This window comes from Malurus melanocephalus, unplaced genomic scaffold (assembly GCF_030028575.1).
Source record: "Malurus melanocephalus ecotype Western Australia unplaced genomic scaffold, MMel_1.1 scaffold_62, whole genome shotgun sequence".
NCBI classification, from domain to species: Eukaryota; Metazoa; Chordata; class Aves; order Passeriformes; family Maluridae; genus Malurus; species Malurus melanocephalus.
The window spans coordinates 679351-699005 of NW_026623294.1; the positions used below are offsets into that span (position 1 = coordinate 679351).

General features: G+C 38.5%; 1 protein-coding gene across 1 annotated transcript in view; it reads left to right on the forward strand.

Moving 5' to 3' along the window:
- The window catches only part of CPQ (carboxypeptidase Q), a 143442-nt gene that overhangs the window by 105688 nt on the left and 18099 nt on the right, over positions 1-19655 (forward strand). Inside the window, exon 7 of the mRNA XM_057366246.1 lies at positions 9133-9334. Within this exon, the coding sequence (XP_057222229.1) occupies positions 9133-9334 (202 nt within the window). The remainder of the gene's footprint in view (positions 1-9132; positions 9335-19655) is intronic.

Here is a 19655-nt window from a genome sequence, read left to right on the forward strand (position 1 = left end):
CATCCTAAAAGTTTGATTCCTGATGATACAAAGAATACACAAATGCTATGACTTATGGCTATCAGGATAAAAATATCACATCTGTCTCTCCTGCCAACAACTGCCATTTCAAAGTACGTCATGAGATAAAGGGCAGTTGCCAAAACTATTTTGGAGATAAGTCTTTGTTATATGTGTGTGTTTGGGGTTCTTTTCTGCAGAAAAATTATGCTGTCCTGTATAGTTACTCTAAAATACTTAATTTTTGTTCTTTTCCCTAATTAAATAATATAACTCTCAGCAATGGTGAATACATGCAAGGCAGAGACAAGGTGAATGCAAATATGCCTAGGAAGGTGCCTGCCCTGTAACAGTATGGAAGCARACTTACAAGCAGTTTTTAGGAGCACATTTTTAATGCTAAATAACCTATCAGAAAAAATAAATGGAAACCTCACTTTGAATCAAATTCATTGTGATGAACCAAATGAGATCAGCTYGCATCCTCAATAGAGCTGTCAGAAACAGGTTTAGGGCAGTTGCAGTTTTCTGGCTAATTGATGAATAGACAATTATTTCCCACTAACTAGTTTAACATTGCTAAAAAGTATATTTTAACTACCCATGTTGTACCTCCTTGTATCTCCAGATTATAGAGATAATTCAGCTCTGTCATTTCTTTGGAAGAGGTGCCCAAGAGCTTTCTTTCTAAGCTTCAGGGAGGTGACAGGTTGCAGTTTAGTATGTGTTAAGGACTCTGAATTTACCACCAGTACTCTTCTATTTAGCATGAGTATACTAGAATAAAATATTTTGGAATAAGTAGCATGTAAAAGAAATGCTTCTTATGTACAGAATAGCRTTTTGGAGGAGCTGGAAGGATGCTCTGTGCCCAATGCATACCACTCATCAGAAATGTGCTGAAGATCTACCTCTGTAGATTTCCATGCTGGACAATAAGATCCATCCTATGGCTGTGATGTCAGCAAAACATTAAGTTGTCTCATGCATGTCTCATCTTTTGCCAAAATGGCTTAATTTCACTGTTGTCTCAAAGATTTATATTCAGAAATAATACCAAAAAGTAGAGCTAAGGATCAAATAGGGAAATATAAAGCAGTCTGGGTGTTGTTTCCAAGATATTTGGTTACTTTGGTTTTTAAAAAGTTGAGACACATACGTGTCTCAGTTCTTGCTCTGCTGGTGAGATTCCATCTGGATATTGTGCTCTGCAAAGAAAGCCCCGTCTGACTTAACAGTTTGTAATTTACATGGAGAATTTAAGCAGAAATGACATCCGTCTGTTGTTTGTTGTTCTTGTTTCCCCCCTGCCATGTGATCTGGCATAATTATAAATTGATTTGACTATAGGACGTTGCATTACTCATAATAATGTAATAAAGTTGATTAATACTGTACATTAAATTTAGCATGGAAAATAACTTAACCTTTTAATGATTTACTTGCTCAAATTTCTGGCAATTAGGATAGTATGGCACACGCATTGCTTGCTGATGGTAATGAGTACAAGTTAAATAAGAGCACTATTTAAAGATGCCTTGTTAAATGAAAGACAGCCTGTATGACTCATCTACGTAGCTGGACTTACGAGTTTCGTTCGCTACAAACAAGTAGAAATATGAATGCAGTAATTCAGCACAGGCAGACATGGATTTCCTTGACATTGTAAATTACCTCCTCATGTCAGTAGAAATGTGGCAAGGGAAAAGAAATGAAGACAATATAGTACTGGACTCTTATTTTTGTCACTTATTTRTTATTTCTTTCAATTTCAGTTCAGGTCCTTCTTCCTCATCCATCATTGTAGGTTGTCACTGCTCAAAAGAGGATAAGTTACTGTGGAAATAACCGAGATAGCAGCATAGTGGTTTTATTATGGTGCCAATAATTAATACACATCCCTGTGTAATAGCATTATTTATAACACTCAAGTTTTTCTCTAGTTCCCAGTATTATMATTTCTGATTATTAAAGCTGGTGAGAGGGTATATTGGCTGTTCAGAGTTTTATGAGAATGTAAGAGCTGCCAGATTGTGTTGATCAATAGCTCTAGTGCTCTAGACAGTCTAGTGCTCTCTCCTGTTTCCGATGGCATCCAGTTAATACATGCTTAGGAAAAGCGTATTTTCCCAGCTGCAGTCAGGTGAAGCTCAGACACATTACTCACACAATGAGCTTTCCATTTATCACCTTTTTCTGGAGAGCATCACGTGGTCCTCATCCATTGTTTGTTTTGCATGATTTTTCTCAGCCATTTCCAAGGGTTGAAAGCCCTGTATCTTCCAGCAGTTTCAGTGCCTCCAATAGTGCAACCTGCCACCCACCAGGACATCACAAAGCACCTGCTTGGTTTTGACCATGGGTGAGAAGCCTCTCAGGGGAATTACCAGCACATTTGCTCCCAAAGGAGATACCTGCTGAAGTGCTCACTGCTTTTAGCTGTTAGCCAATAATTAGATTTAATTATTTAATTATTGAGACTAGAGAAATGGTTTATTTTCTTTGGCATTAAAGCTCCTTATCTTGATGAAGAGCAGTGAAATTAAAGGATTTAAGTGCAAATCAGACTTCAGAGCTTGGAGTTTGATGCTATCTGAAGTCTTCTTCCAGTGCTTAGTGTGGTGCAACCCCTTTGCTGAGTAAGGTTCTAATGCACAGACAATACAGTAAATAACTCCAGAATCATGAAACATTGCAACACTACTTTCTTACAAAAGTTGAGTGGAAGAACTGAAGGAACAGAATTCTAAAAATTCTAAAATATTTTACTACAACCTTTAACAATGACATCTGAATGCCCTCAACCAGGGTTGAGTTTTTTGTGTGTTTACTCTTACACTGTCTTCATGAAGGGAGAAAGACATATATGTAATGAAGTGTCTGTCCTCATTTTCATTGTTTTGGACTAGATTCTGTGAAAGGTCTGTGTACCATGAGACAAGGTTACAGTTATTTACCCAGCTGAATTAAGGGACTATGAATGACTGATACTATTTATTTTGGAATAGAAGTATTGCATAAATCTCTTGGGAAAGCAAATACATTTTGTTAATGAAGACTAAGAGATCCTAGACCACATTCAAATTTACTTTAATAATTCTGTTGTGGTCGCTGGAGACATAAATATGTTATGGATTCAATTCAAACCCCATTACAGAAGACATTCTCAAAATATTTCTGCATGKTTTTATTCCTATCTTAGTCATATTTACAGTACTTACCTCAATTTATGGTGCAAATGCCATGCAATGTTTTAACTTTTTAGTATAGGTTTAACTACTTGAAAAAAATCAATCATCAGTGCTTAGTATGGTTTCTTTTTTTGCATCTATTACCAAGATTTGATATTTTTCTCAGACTGCATCTGCATGAAAACAGAACTTTGTGAAATGCTGGCATTTCTTTCATACTAGTTTAAATACTCTTTGTTGATGCTCACATGAGTTTTCTACTGTGATTTCTTAATGAGTTGTTTTCTCTATGAAGCAAATATCGAAAAAAACATCATGTCACTTTTGGATGAAATGATTCTTCCCCAGAAAATATGGGCTCCTCAAAACCATAATTTTTTGAAAACTTTATATCCTGTGTTACCAAGTACTCTGGTGAAACGTAAGACGTGAATCTGTGTCTGATTTGAACCAAACATACCCAGGACTTTGTTGGGGGTTCTTTTATCCCAGCAAAATGTGTTGACCATTAGCCTTTTGACTGTCCTCAGGCAATATTCTCTGTAATCAAAAATTATGTAAAATTACTGCTGCCTTTTTAGGTCACTGATGTCCTGTTTATTCCTTCCATTGCAAAGGCAAAAAAATGCATAAAGAGTGAAATGTTTAGTTGCAAAACCACAGAGAGAAAGTAATTGCACTGTATTCTCTGGTATCACAACAGGCAGTAGCACCACTGATCGTATCAAGCATCACTGATTATATCAAGCACAATAAAGATAGCATAGTTACAGAATTATATTTTACACCAGTTCTAGGTCTGTAAGAATTCCTAATTCTTAATATTAAGGAATCAGCTTCCTTGTGAAAGCTGTAGAGAAAGATTTTGCTAAAACACAAACCCAGATGTRTTCCTTATATTGCCTGAAGCATAGAAGACCCCAAATCAGTCATGAGAGTGTGTCTCCTGGATGCCTAGTCMTCATTCCATGTGGACAAAATTCAAACATGTCTAGTGTTAGAAAAACTTCTGTCTGTACATCTTTCCTCTCTTTCTCTCRTGTGAATAGCAGAGCTGCCATTTCAGTCTGGTAGAAACAGCTGCTTCCAGTGCATGCTCCAGGAAAATTCACCCAACCACAGGTCCTTGGTCCATTGGGAAGTTCAATTGTAAGAAAGTTGGTCTTCTTCTAACCAAACTCCTTCCAGCTGAGCAAGATGCAGAAAATTATGTATGTGCTGTGATAATTTCTAAGGCRTTGCAAATTTGTTTTCACTTACCTTTTGTTGAAAGTTGCAGAAATACTCATTTTCTTACTGAAAGAGTAAACATCATCTTTGGTTGAAAGATGTAAACCAYAATTTTTAATAATCCTTCCATAGAAAGAAAGACATTGTTTTTGATACCTTTGTATTTGAGCAGTAAAAGGGCTAAAGTTGCAGAACGTTTTCCAGGGAGAGCACTTCTCTTTGATATACCCCTTTGTCAACAAAAAAACTCCCAAGACAAGACTTTAGGCTTAGCCTGCTGCCATGTTCAGAGCCCTCTGCTTTTTCTTGTCTATCGTCCCAGGAAACTCACAATACTGAATGGTCACCTCTGTGAGTGCTGGCAAGTCATCGTAGAGGAAACAGTCACAGTATTGTACAAGGCAAAACATGCCAGCAGTACGTTTTCACTGAGTGAAATGCTAATAAGTAAATGACCAAATTGCTCCAGGCTGTTGAAGTTACTGGGACTTTTGTCATTGACTTCTCAGAGATCAGAACTTGTAACTGTCACACAGAACAAATGGTTAAACCTGTAGACTTTTTTACATACTTCTTTTCCATAAGATGTGGCAGAGGAATATTTTACTGTGTAACAAAAGGATGAGCCTTATTCATACCTTGTCATCCAGCAAAAATTGTGCTAATCTTCAGCAATACAGTAGCTTTCTCTCTTATAATGATGGGATCATTTACAAAAATGAATAACTCACAGTGTTCCCCATTTTCTCTGTCTTCTTTGAAAAAAGAGAGTAAATGGTATGATCACACTTGTGGCTGGTGGTTATTATGCCTTGATGCTGGAACATCTCTGCTTCCTAACAGCTGCTATATTTTTTCTCTAGTTGCAATTTATGCTGTTTTGCTTCATTAAATTATTTTCATACTAAACAGCAACTCAAAATTACACAATATCATGTTTATATATTATTAAATACTTAGAGGACGTTATTTCTTTTCCTTTTACTTTTCCTTTTCTAGCTGTCACATGCACTTAGGTGTTTTCAGTGGGTTTTTTGTCTTTCCCGTAGTCTTAGTTGCCARCCTAACAATGCTGGGTGCTGATTTAAACCTCCTTTTAGTGCTACAAGTGGGATGACTATCAGTTCCCTGTGAGTTCTACAACACGGTTGTTGCCATGCTACACTTGTTTCCTGACTGCTCTGAGACAAATACTGGAAAACAAGTGCTGTTGTTTCTTACAGTTAAGTGTAAATCAATAACAGAAAGCTGAAAACACAGTGTCGGATTAACTGATGTCCCTTATCACTGGAACAAATGAACCATTAGTCAAGGATGGTGCTTTGTCATTGCCGGCTTTAGTATTTTTCCTGTAAAGTAGTACTTTTTCTCAGTGGAACTTAAAAGAAAACCAGTAAATGAGCTGTTGGGCAAGTAAAATAATATTTTAAATATCCCCAAAGTACTGAAGGCTTTTAGGACAGTTGTTCCCTCCATTATACTTTCAGGTATGTCCCTRCTGTAGCTGGGTAAGAGGGATTGCCATCAGTGACTCGATGGGTCAGCCATGAGATGTTGGAGTCCAGTTTAACATCTGCTAAGAATTAACAATTGGGATTTTGACTGAATAAGTRGCTACTGTAGAGTACACCTGCTTGGGATTGCCAGTGTCTATCCTAGAAGGAACATGTTTCCTACCAAAAAAAAATACCAGTCATACATATTACAATGGCTTGTTTTCTTAATTGGAAAGAGTTTATTGTAATTATTRGCTAAACAACAGATCCCAAAGGGTTGTAATCAGTGGCACAGGGTCTTGTTGGGGGCCTGTCACTGGTGGTGTCTCTCAGGGTTCCATACTGGGCCCAGTGTTGTTTAACTTTTCATCAATAACTTGGATGAAGGGGCAGATGCCTCCTCAGGAGATCCACTGACACWAAGCTGGGAGGAGTGGCTGATAGCCCAGAGGGCTGTGCAGCCCTTCAGAAGGACCTGGACAGGCTGGAGAGATGGGCAGAGAAGAACCTTCTGAAATTCAACAAAGGCASTGCAGGGTCCTGCATCTGGTGGGGAAAAACCCCAGGCACCAGCACAGGATGGGGCTGACCTGCTGGAAAACAGCTCCATGGAGAMGGTCCTGGGGGWCAACAAGCTGTMMATGAGCTGGCACTGTGTCCTTGTGGCCAAAAATGCCRAAGRTATCCTGGGGTGCACTAGGAAGAGYATTGCCAGCAGGTTGAGCGAGTTGATCCTGTCCCTCTACTCAGCTCCAGTGAGGCCTCACTTGGAGTGCTGTGTCCAGTTCTGGGCTCCTCAGCACATGAGAGATGTGGAGCTCCTGGAGCAGGTTCAACAGAGGGTGAAAAAGGTGATGAGAAGACATGACTGAGAGAGGACCTCATCAATGTCTGTCAGTATCTGAAGGGAGGGCAAGAGGCAACAGGAAAATTGATGCACAGGAAATTTYACCTGAATATGAGGAAGAACTTGTTTACTTGTGTGGGTGCTCTGGAACAGGTTGCCCAGAGAAGGTGTGGAGTCTCCCTCACTGGAAATATTCGAGAACTATCTGGACGCAATCCTGTGCCATGTGCTCTGGGATGACCCTGCTTGAGCAAGGAGGTTGGGCCAGATGACTTACTGYGGTCTTTCAGCCTTATCCATTCTGTGATTCTGTGATTTCATGTTATCAGGGTTTTGCCTTAGAGATAACAAGTACTTATATTTTTAGTTTTGCTTAGCAGAAATAAAAATAGTTTGTTTATAGAGAAAACAGAAATAATAGGAATTAAAATTAAAAAATTAAAAATAGGCTAAGTACTGGCAAGGATTGTGCCTAATTGTGTATTCAATGAAAACAGAAAGCTATAGAAAGCAAATTTTCCCATGCAGTATTTATTGTAATGTTCATTTAAAGATTCAGTTGAAGAGCTAAAGATAAAGAGAGGTGACCTCYTCTGTGACCAAGTCATAAGAAGGTAAAAGATAAAAGTCTTATTTTGATGTTCTGGGAATTAGGCAGCAGGTTATACAAACAAGTTTTAATTTTCTGGTACATACCAAGAGAAGTGGCACAGTATCAAGATGCAGCAAATGAGATTACTTTCTGAAAAAAAAATTACATACTGAGCTTGAAATGCTTATTTAAATGGTACATTCACTAGGAGAATGACGGAAGGAAACAGCTGAGCCTGCAGTTATTTTTTAAAATCTTTCTGGTTTGTTTTCTGTTCCCTTGAATTAGCCAAGGGGCAGTGTATGGTCTCACCCCACTTTGTCAGTGGCAGTTATTCCTGCATCAGAGATGGCCATTGATGACAAAGCATCTTCACTATTTTTGAGCAGTATATTTTAGGCACATTTTCCAGCACGAGTTTCTTTCTGTGTAACTTGAAATGCCAATATAGCATGAACAAAAGTAGGAATGGGGAAACCCATCTAACTTTTTTTAAGACTGCAACTTTCAAATTCCTTGGTGAGTAGTTTTATAAGTAATCCTATCTTCTAGTGGACCAAACAGGGAAAAAGCTTTCTCAAAAACACATGGTACTTCAAGTAGCTATGACATGTTACTTTTTTGTTCCCCAGTGAAGTCAGTTTCTCTCCCTATGGTGTCTTGTTTTTGTGCCTCTCCAGCACATTCTCAGAACTGAACAGTTTTCTTACAGAACAACAACATGGTGTAATGTATTGTGGGTGGTTGTTTACTCAATTTCATATTAAAAACACACGCAAACATTTATGTGAGAAAACACAACTCAAGAGTACAGCAATTCTGCAATACTAGCAGTTTATTAGGTTTTTGAACTTATGGATTCTGTTGTTCTGAGTGATAAGTGAGATGTCTTTTAGGTATCCGCATTGTTGCCATGTTCACTCTTCTCCACACTTAACTGCCCTGAACAGTCTCTTTCCCTGGCCTTATTGCTTCTCCTCATTTCAGTTGCTCTAAAAATGGGCAAAAGTCCTCCTGTAAMTGAGCAATCTAAGCAAATATAGTAAGCAAATAAATTGCTAATTTTTGTTCTTTTAGCTAAAAAGATACTTCCAAGTACACACTGAAAGCAAATGTTTTTATGCTATTTGTACACAAAATCTTACCTTTCATGTTTCCTCATGGTGAGGATTTACCTTGGAAGCACCAATTTTCCTTAAATTATATATTATTCCTTCAGGTCCAGTGGAAAACCTTGGCATTTCAATCCTCCAATGGATATCAGAGTTGACTATATGGYATACTGAAAATAATGCGTTTCTGAACAAGCAGCAGCTGGCTTTTTTAATGGAATGTCCTTTCCAGTCTATGAAGGCTTTGAATGCCTTTAATTTTAAAGCCACAGGACTGTGCACCCTCTCCACTGCAACAGAATTTCAGTCTCAGGTGCGAGAAGAAAGGGAGAGCTGCAAATAAAAACTGCAATATGATGGCTTACCTTTCTGGGGGGCACTTCAGAAGTCTTGAATCAAGTATTTGGAGACAGCAGGATTGGACAACCAGTCATGTTATGGCTCCTATAGAATACTGGTGCCTCAGAACGTAATTTGAACTGTTTCAGCATTTTCTCATGCAAAGATAGGTCCCTTCATTTATGATTATGTACACATTTTCACAGGAAGTGTCTTTCTGCTATTTAAACAAATTTGTTGTGGTATGGTCACACCTAGAATCCAGCCTATGATGCCAGATAAAATGACWATCACAGCACAATACTTTCTTTCCTTACACATTTAGGAAAATATCTCCAACTTTGACATCGTTATGGAGTCTGATGAGGGCACCTTCAAGCCATCTGGTCTGGGTTTTTCTGGCAGTGCTGAAGCCCGGGACATCGTGAAAGAGATCATGACTCTGCTGCAGCCCATCAATGCTACGGATGTTTACAACAACGCGGATGGAACTGACATCGCCTACTGGATGAGAGACGGGGTGCCTGGTGAGTGTCCCCAGTGGCTCCAGGGGACACTGCTCCCACTGAGCTGAGCCAGTGGGCTCATCTATTGAATGTAAAAAAATGCTTTCTGCCAGGGAGTAAAATTTTCTAAAGTAAAATGCATAAATGTTAAAAGGTGACCAGCAGAAATAGGACATAAAGTGCATTTGAACTGCAGTTTAATAATGATATAGATTATACGTAGAATAAAATGCCTAAAATCTTCTTTTCGGCTTTAAGGATTTATAATAATTAATCCCAGATTGGTGGTTTATAAATAGTAAACCAAGACAGAGGGGAATTCTSCAATGCAGAATAATTTTTTTAAATTATTATTAATTTTCCTTYTAAATTCAGGCTTTTTCTCTCTGTTTTATATGCTGGGGAAACTATGTTTTTTGAGATGTGACATTTAAAATGTTATGAGCCATTAAGGTGTGATAAAGGGGTAAAATTCTGAAAAGTTTGAAGTAGTTTAGGGGTTTGTTTGCAGGATTGTATCTGGCTCCAAGTGAGGAGCAGCTTGTTGGCAAAGCAGCTTGTAAGCTGTAAGAGAGATCTACCACTGGCAGCCCCCCCATGCAGGAGACCCCACACTAGCACAGAGGCTTTCAGAGCACAAGAGTCCCAACTGGAGCCCTGCCTGGGTGAAGCCTTAGTGAATTTCCGGTTGAATAATAGCAGAAAGAAAAGTTTTGTAACAGTGATATTAAAAAAATTATGATCAGTTTTAAATTTTAAGGTTCTTTTTCTCCTGTGTTTTATGACTGMAGTAGGCTGGCCCATTTCTCATGCTAGTTTTACTACTTGCTACTATATGCTTAGAATCTTTTAATATTTTATTAACTGCCTTGTTTTTTACCTTGTGGAAGACCRTGAATCATGGACTATATTATTCTTATTTATAGTCACAAGCCTTTGCTTCTCACTCACTTAGGGTGTACAGAGATACCATAAAGTTGACTGCTTCGATAAATGTATGGATGTCTAATTTTCAAATCAAAATATCTATGCTGGGCAACAAGTATGGATCAATGGATATTATTAAACAGCTAGGGATTCATCTTCAGCTGCTGTCCTGCTTTCTGGCTGAAGTGGAATCTGTTCATGCAGCTGTGACAGTGATGTGCCGGGTTGATTTGAGAGACTGTAAGCACTGCCRAGAGGCTGTGGCTGTGCATCATCCTCCACAGCCTGGAAGTGCCTGTGGAAAGATGCCTGGTCCAGAATTTCAGACCAACATGTCTGTGTTGTAGCTGGAATGTAAGAACTCACCACTCAGCCTGTGTTCAGAAAATGCAAGGGTGTCGGAATTATTTCCCAGGTAAGGTGCTGGGAGCATTCCAGATGGTCCTCAGGGACTTGCACCGTGCTTCCCATCTGAATGTGACAGCTTAAGGAAAAGAGAGGAAAGTTAACATTCAAATGCCTTGTTTCAGTTGATAATGTGAGTGGTGCTTGTGATGCCAGTGGGAATTGAGCTCTTGCACACCACTTCTSTTCAGCTGTGGTGCACCTGGAGCACAAGCAGCTACAGCTTGGTCCTCTTGATCAGTCATGGGGCTACTCAGCAGGAGCAGCACAGCAAAAAAMCCTCTCCCATGGACAGCTGTACTCCTCAGAATGCATAAACTATGACAAATATAAACTAAGCTCARCCTTGGGGAAATATGAACACATCAGAACCAAGACCTCAGTTTTTAAATAAATCAGATTTGCTTTGCTATTAAGAATTTGTCACATTAATTGATGGTGTAGGGKTTTTTTCCTGTCTGAGGCTTTGGTTCATTTAACTTCCCGTTAAGCAAATAGCAAAGTGTTCTTGCAGCATAAAGGAACACTGATTCTCCTTTTCTTCATCAAGCCCCAGTGAGAAGAAATTAGCTCCACTAAAAGAATTTCAACTGCTTTAGATTGTATTTTATACTGTTCCAGGGAGAAGTCTAAGACATCTTCWAATCTTCATGCCTTGTCTGCAGTATTCTCCCTGCTTGAATGAGCCTTTATGGTGTATAATGACATTGAAACAAATTGAACACTCTGTAACAGCTTTTATAATTTTGTCCAATTTCAACAAGCAGCCAAGTGTTGACACTTCATCAATTTTATTTTAATATTTTCTTGAAAATATTCTTGGTGGCTTTTTTTCTGCAACAGTGAAGGGAAATACGGTGTACTTCTTGAACAATAAAAAATTTCTGACATAATTTCTCCAGAATTTTTCTCCTTTTCAGTGTGAAAGAGATTCTGGGATTCATCTTTTTAGATGGTATTAATATTCTGCTCCTYCTGCTCCATTTGGTCTGAAAGATCCACAGAGGGCAACATTGTGTGCATTTATCAGAGCTGTTCATGGCTGAGGCAGGCAAAGAGACTGTGACTTCTTAATCTCTGCTATTTCCAGCATGTTCATGTTTAATGGACATGCAATGAAACGTTATTTTTAATGTTGGTTGAATACATGTGCAACTAAACAGCAGTGATTATTCTGAGATTTTAGGATGAGAAAAGCCACAGGAGTTCAGAGTCCTTTGCAAACCATAGACTGAAGATTAAATAATACCTCTAAAGCACAAGCAAGGTGATCTGCACCAAACRCAGCACTCTGGTGCTTTGTGACTGGAGAATATTAGAAATATTTCTGTCAGTGGCCTTTACATTGGATTGTTTTGAGAACAGTTCAGCCCAGCAGTGAGGAATGTCTGAAGCCGTGTTTTTGTACTGATAGCCAGTTTTCAGCTACTGAAAATATTTGTATAACATTTGTTTTGCTTTTTCAGTGAAGCATAAATCAAATGAAAGGGGGAGGTTTGTGATATTGTGTTTTATGATGTGGTTTTACAGTTTGAGGTGACCATTGATTCTAAGACTACTCCTTTAATAATTATGCAATTATCCTTTAATAATTATGCAATTATCTTTCTTAAGGGTTCATTTTTTTTTTCATTAGGGACTTATTCAGACTGTGGCACATAAAGCTGTTCTTTTGCAAACTAAATCCCAAATTAAGTTTGGCAAAAATTTGCCAGTATAGGTTGGTTGGGTTTATTTATTTGGTTTGTTAACATACTTTTTCACAGCAGGTTTCTTCAGTGTCTGAAAGGGTTAAAAAATCATTAAGCAACCTGCTAAACCAGTGCTAGGGTATTCTTGTTGAAAAAGTGAGGTATCTGATGATCACAGGTACTTGATGATGCTTTGAATGTGATTTAGAACAGTTCCTAAGGTAACAGTCCTGGGTCTGGATCTGCCTTCTCTGCAAGCCTTCAGAATCTGAGATGGGGAAATTAATTGTGTTTGTATTATGGAATCCAATGAATGTTAGCTCAGCTTTAGGTGTTTGGGGAGATGAAAACAGCTCCTCTCCTATTTTGCAAAGGAATGGCTGTTGTGACACATTATTTCCAGGAAAGCWGGTTCAAGGGTGCTCCTTTCTGCTTGTCAGGGTGGTTATCTGCTGCTGCAGCGCTGATGATAGAAGCACTTGTCTCTTAGGAACTGAGCCGTGTTTGAGATCAAGCTGACCTAGGACATCAAACAATTCCCCAAAGGCATGTTTCAATTCCCCTTTTAAAAATCAGCAGTGGCCTAAAGGTGAAAATCCTTTTACAATGTCACTTTGAACCTTGATGGTTGTTTGTGTTTCTTTGTCTCTGCAGTGACTCATTTTTTGTTCCATTGCATAAAAGGGAGAATTGCTCTTCTAAAAATTAACAAACCAGTAGTTCATCTAATTTTAATGTTTTTCAGAAATCAAAAATTCATTGCTAACCCAATCTATTAGTCATTCAGATGTATCAAACAAATAATATATTATTTCTCTCATTTTTATATTTTCATGGTGCTTTTTTATTACCTTCATCTAAAATATGCACTATTTTGGCCCGAGTCATCGGATTTTGACACGGATTATTTCCTTTTTTATTATGTAAGAWGTTAAATCTACCCTTCTCTGGAGCATGCTGCCCTCTCTTATCATTGTCCCCATCACCCCTGTAGCACCAGACTCAAGTGCAAGCCTGCTGCACACTGGTACCAAGCCGACTCCTCTGCTCCTGTCAGCCAGGGGCATGTCTGAGAAAGCAGGAACAGGAAAACTCCCTGACTTGAGGTTACCAGATGGACATGAAGTGACTAAACCCTCTTTCCCAAATTATAAAGGAGTAACTTCTKTTCACGCTTGGCTGTGTCATTCGTTGGAAGTGATACTCTGTCTTGGTGCTTGAAACGCTGCCCCTCAGACTGCCTGTTTTTGTACTGCCCACAGTCTTGGGCATGCCCTTTGGGTCCAGCTTCTAAGCTTCTTTTTATTTTCAAAAGAATAAAGCCAGAAGAAATATCAGAGATAGAGTCTACAGCTTCACAAACCAGTGCTGAAAAGCCTTGGACTTGATTCTGCAGGGGTAAGGGGTGTTGCCCTTGACAAAAACCTTCCCAAAAGATGAGGGAAGGAAAAAACTTCCCTTAAAAGTAGACATTAAACTGAACTTCTTCACTTTGCTGTGKAGCATTTCCATCACTTGTGATTTGAGATGGTTAGCACAGGAAACCACATGTAGGGCTCCAGTTATTCAACAGAGTGACAAATTCAAGGCAAATGTCTCCTCATGAAGCAAAAAGTTGGACAAAACTCCTGAACGATACTCACAGAACTAAGCTTTATGGATAGTATTAGAAGTACTTAGGTAGTGTTAGGTCTCCACAGGTGCTACATTTTTATACTTGCTGAGTTCCCACTGCTCTATGTTGAGTAGTGCCAACACCAGCTATTGTTGGCCTGATTTTTTTTTTTTTTTWTTTTTTTTTTTTTTTTGTGGAAATGAGGGGTAAAGGGTTTATGGTGTACATGTATGCCTTGCCTCCATCTTGATTTCAATAAGTCTGAGATATACCAGCATTGTTGACTGATAATTAGCAATATTGTATTGCTTCTTCCAGGTCATTCCTTTCCTTTTAAATATCGTACAATTCATAAAGAAAATACAGTGAATGAGTGTGTTCCACTGCAAAGGCCAAATCTTTCACAACTTGGGTGGTTTTAAATTAAACCAGTATGCTAAGAGAACAATTATAATTGCTTGGCACTTTACAAACCTACTGTAAGTGCTAAGGCTATTAGACCCATTTAAAATCTTGATTGCAGAAAGAACTGTGTGTATTAATCTGTAAAATAATTCATCTATTCTCTAATTTATCATTGTTCCAATAAAATGAGYTTTTAAAATTAGAAATTACTCTAGAGTAATTAAATAAATTTAATATGCTACAACTTTTTATGRAGGTGGATATGTTAAAAGCTCACAGTTAAACATAGTATCTCAGTTGTATTAGCCTTTCATATGACCTTCTCTCTCTTTAATAAAGTTAATAAAGTCTTTGAGACTAATCATTTAATGAAAGGAATAGTCTGTAACTTATGGTATGTTTTCTTATAGGTTGTGCTATTAGACCGCCAGACAAATTTGATGATACTTTACATACAATTCTTTTCACCTTTGTTCTGCTTAGGCTGGTCTTGTTTTGGCACAATGGAGTATTGTCTACTTCTAATAATTAACAGGAAACATCAGATTTGCTAAGGATTTTTTGTTTTGTATAGACTAGACACAGACCATGCAAATACGCATCTGGAATAGCACCGTTGGAGAGAGGGATGGGGTTGGGCAATTAGGCACGCTGCCTGAATGCAATTTTTCCTGGTAGTTTTAAGAGGGCTTTTGTACTCTGTATTTCTCATTAGCAATTCAGTGTGTTTGAGTTTAAACAAACTCAAAGTGGATGAAAGCAAACTCCTTCTTCCAGTAGGGTTAGTGAGTTGTAGAAACACCTTGCAAACTTGGTGAATTCTCTGTCATTTTGAGTGTGTAAAGCAAGACTTTGGTATACTCCAAAAAGTAAAGGGTAATTCAAGCAGGAGGGAGGGGCTTGAGGCAGTAGATACAAGGTGAAGTTCTTTGCTGTGTGTTACCCAGAACGTGTGATGGTAATGGGTTTTCCTGGCTTTAAAATATCTGTAAATCTGCCAGTAAGTATTGCAAGCATTTTCCATAAAGAAACGCTTCTTTCGAATTTAAGTCTCACCCATTTCGGACTGGAATTTTGAACGTCATAAGCTCTTGTCTTTCATTTGTTCAACATTTAGATAATCCTAATTACAGYTACAAAAATAGAACTATTATTAACTTGCCGATCCCAGAGGAAATTTGAACCGTGAAACCAAAAATGTTTGCAAAACTCTATCATACTTTGCTGAACTTCTAAACACATTGTTGAATTTCTTATTTTATTTCTAGGTATTCTCTTTTCTTCAGTATTTGTGATGCAGTTTATTTCTCAAAGTTTTCTTGGTGGTCACAAGTGAAGGATTATAGCACACGGGTTAAGTAGCTGGTATTCCATAGCTCTTAAATCTGTTTTTCAATAAATGTAGATAAGACAGCTTAAAAATAGTCTAATATTAATATTACAATAAATTAGTTGGAAACACTGACATTCTGATTGGGTTTTAGGATCCTAGAAGAAGTAAAACTCTTCCAGTCCTTTCAACCCTGTWYTARTATTATAGAAGCTTATTRATCTAGAAAATTTAAATCAAGGAGTTTAAAATCATAAATTCTAATGTTTCTTGCACTTTTTGGCTAGTGGAGTTGTCTAATTTTGTCACTCTTCTTTCTTTGAATCTTCTGCTTTGTTTCCTTTTAGATGCTTGCTCTTCAAAAACTTACATGAGGTGGATTGGCATAAGTGATCCTGTTACTAAATAGGTTCTTCCAGTAAGCATGTGCAATTCCTGAACATCTCAAAAACCATCAATGAATCTGCTTCTGCAACTCAGCTTTTTAGTAGCAGAAGAAACTCTGTCTCAGAAAAGAAACATTGGAAATAGCTGACTGAGGATCTCATTCGGATTTGGGGTGTGGTTGTTTTTATTCTGGCTGCGCCTCKGAGAGACATCTTAATTCTCTGTTGTTTGCTGCTTAGGAGAGTTGAATTCTGTTTCTGTGGGTGGGAGTACTCCTTTTCAGATGGAAGTATTTGCCATTTGTTGATCCTAAAAAAACAAGTGTTCTACATTAACTCAGTGTTAACATTTTAAATAGGCATTTCAGAAGTATAAGTTTGTCAAGCCTTATTCCTAGAACTGTCCCTGGCTTCAGTGAAGCTTTTGCAAATAATRAAGTAAACAGAAAGAAAAAATAATAATTAAAAAATGTTTAATCAGAGTTCTCTAAGAAATTTGGAGATGTTTGCCAATGGAAAAGGGAGGAAGTAAAATAAGATTATCTCAAAAATTAATTTATTTTTTTACCTTTAGAAATTTTGACTGTGTGAAAAATAAGACACATTGACAGTGTGGAAATGTTGTGAGATTTCTCACCAAATGTGTGGTGATCTAGAATGGTTGTTAGGAACAGCAGCAGAAATATTTGTGGATTCATGGATTTCATTCCTGGAAAACAAACTGGAATGGCATCAGTATTAAAAACTGAATAAAAATAAAGCACTCAGTAGCATTCCTGAAAGATCACGTGTAAACTGCTCTTGATGGGAGGGACAGAGGTTAAATGTATTAAGGTCTGGCTTGCAGCTCTCCAAGTGCTTTCCTATATGAAGTCATATGCTGGGTGTTTCTAATAGGATTCTTCAGGGTTCTCTGCATCCTCAACTATTTAGAGTTTCCGTTGGTTTGKAGTCAAGTTTAAAATTGCAGCAGAACACAGCTGATGTAACTGCTATATTGGAATGAAAAAGCATGATGAGAACAAGCTGATCATCCAGCTATGAGGATTTTGAATCCCCTGGCCAGTTTGTTCACACCTTTCTTGTTCTGGAGTTACAAAAGATGTAATATTTAGAAACATCATTTCCTTGGACCCGTTGGCTGCCCCACTGCCAGAGAGGCTCCTACATTATCTCATTGCCACGAGGTTTTGTGGTGCCTCTTGCACAGCAGCTCCTGTTCTGAACTGCTGGGGCACCTCCCACCCATTACCGTGGGTTGTCCTGTTCCAACACAGGACTTCGGTTTTGTCTTTGCTGAATTTTCTGAAGTCCATGTCAGGCCACTTCCAGATGTTGGGCTCTCTGAACAGCAGCTCTGCYTTCCAGCATGTGCAAMTGCTTCTTCCACAAATTTTATGAAGACACAGGCCACCCCTGTTATCTAAAGATGCAAAGGGTGCTGACCTGGAGTGACCCCTGGGGTTCACACCGCTCATAACCAGACAATATTTACACCTCAAGTGGTTGATGGTGACCTTTTAAGCCCAGCTGTCCAGGCAGTCTTCCACCCACTTTTATTCAACCCCTCCAGTCCATAATTTTCCTGGGGACTGAGTTTTTCTAGTTTATACTTCATAGAATCATCATAGAWTYATMGAATGGTTTAYGTTGGAAGGGATCTTAAAGATCATCTAGTTCCAAGCCTTATGCTGTGGTCAGGGACTATTTTCACCAGGCCAGGCTGCTCAGARYYCCATCCAGCCTGGCCTTGAACACTTCCAGRGWTGGGRCAYCCACAACTCCTCTGGGCAGCCTGTGCCCRTGCCTCAGCACCCTCTAGTAAAGAATTTCCTAACACATAAACTAAATGTACTCTGAGTTTAAGTCTATTCCCCCTTRTCCTGTCACTRYAGGCTCTAGTAARAAGTCCCACCYCATCTTTCTTGTAGGCTACCTTCAGRTACTGGAAGGCCACAATTAGGTCACSCCAAAGGTTTTTCTTTTCCAGGCTGAACAATCCCAATTCTTTCAGYATTCCTTACAGGAGAGGTGCTCCATCCCTCCARTCAATTTAGTGGCCTCCTCTGGAYAYRCTTCTGGATCCTGCTGCTTTWRATTTTACAACRGGCATAAYATTTGMCTTTTTTCAATCATTGGGGTCTTCCYCTAATTGCCACAACTTTCCCAGATGATAGAAAGCAGATTCTCAATGGTATTGGCCAGCTCCCCCATGCAAACCATCCAGTACCATTAATTTTAATTTGCCCTGTTTAGTTAAACAATCCCCAACTTCATTTTCCTATACCATGAGCAGTACCTCTTCCCCTGCCTTTCCAATTCTGCTGCCAGGCAGAGACCTGAGAGTTAATTTTAAGTTTAAACTAAAGCAATTACTTCCTTGATATTCTTTCATTGCTTATTATAGTTAATATAGCAAAAAATATAGCACTTCAACAGCAGTTTTCACCCCAAAGTTTTGGAAGTTTTACATGGAAAGGAGGCTGTAGAAACATCTCAGCTGACTGTGCAGGGCACACTGGAGACTTGAACCGARTATGATTTTGATTCAGGATCAGAAAACTTTTTAGTGACAGTGTTTCAGATAATAWTCAGAAAAGTTGTTCCTTCCTGAAGGAGCAAACACAACACACTTTCATYTGCAGGTGACATTTTAGGTGTAAATGTCTGAGGCTTTTGAAGAATGCTTTTGATAGTAGTTCAAACTGAACAAATACTAAGCTTAGAAATAATTTATAACGATATCTTCCTCAAAGGAGCAAGTTCCAAATTATTTCAGTGGCAGCCTCTCCAGGACATTGTTAACATTTATAAACCACAGAATGGGATCCCCTCTAAATGTTTGTCTTCMAAACTCATTCTGCACTTTGGGTCTATAGTGCTACTGAATTTCTGAAGAGCAGATTTTATTGAATACCATTTTTTTCCCCCAGAAATCCCTTTCCAGTGATATTATATATGTTTTCATGCAACAATCTCAGTCAATTCAGCCAGGGAATGGACCACAGAAAAACATTGAAGTGTAAAAGGAACTGAATATATATTTATATTTTATACTGGCAAATCCTCAAGAAAGGATCATGGGCTGCAAGGAATGCAAGAGAGAAGGTAGAAGGTTCCTGTTCTGTCTCTGGCATCATGTTCCATCATCACTGAACAATTTATATTTCCTCAGTTTTTCTAGTAATAGCAGTTACCCGAGGGTTGCTTATGAGTTACCTTTTCTCTATAAATAAAGAGGAAGGAGTCATTAACTTTCTAATTAAGCTGGTCTATCTGATGCAATCATCAGACCTTGCAGCTATTGAGCACAAGAATAGCTTCACCTGARCAAACGTTGTAGGTGAGTGGAAAGAAAAGAGCAGCCTAAGTGGAAGCATGATCTTCTTACCTCTGTATTTTAGGGGCACATAAATAAATCTGTTTGCAAGGACAAAGCAAGAATATCAACAAGAGAAGCAGTTTATTGGAATTGTCCATCCAAAGAGCCAGCAAACCTAATTATGATTTACTATACATCAGGGCCAGTCTGTTCACAGCTCTTAACTGTTTTCAGTGCCCATGGCAGAGCTCTGTCTCAATT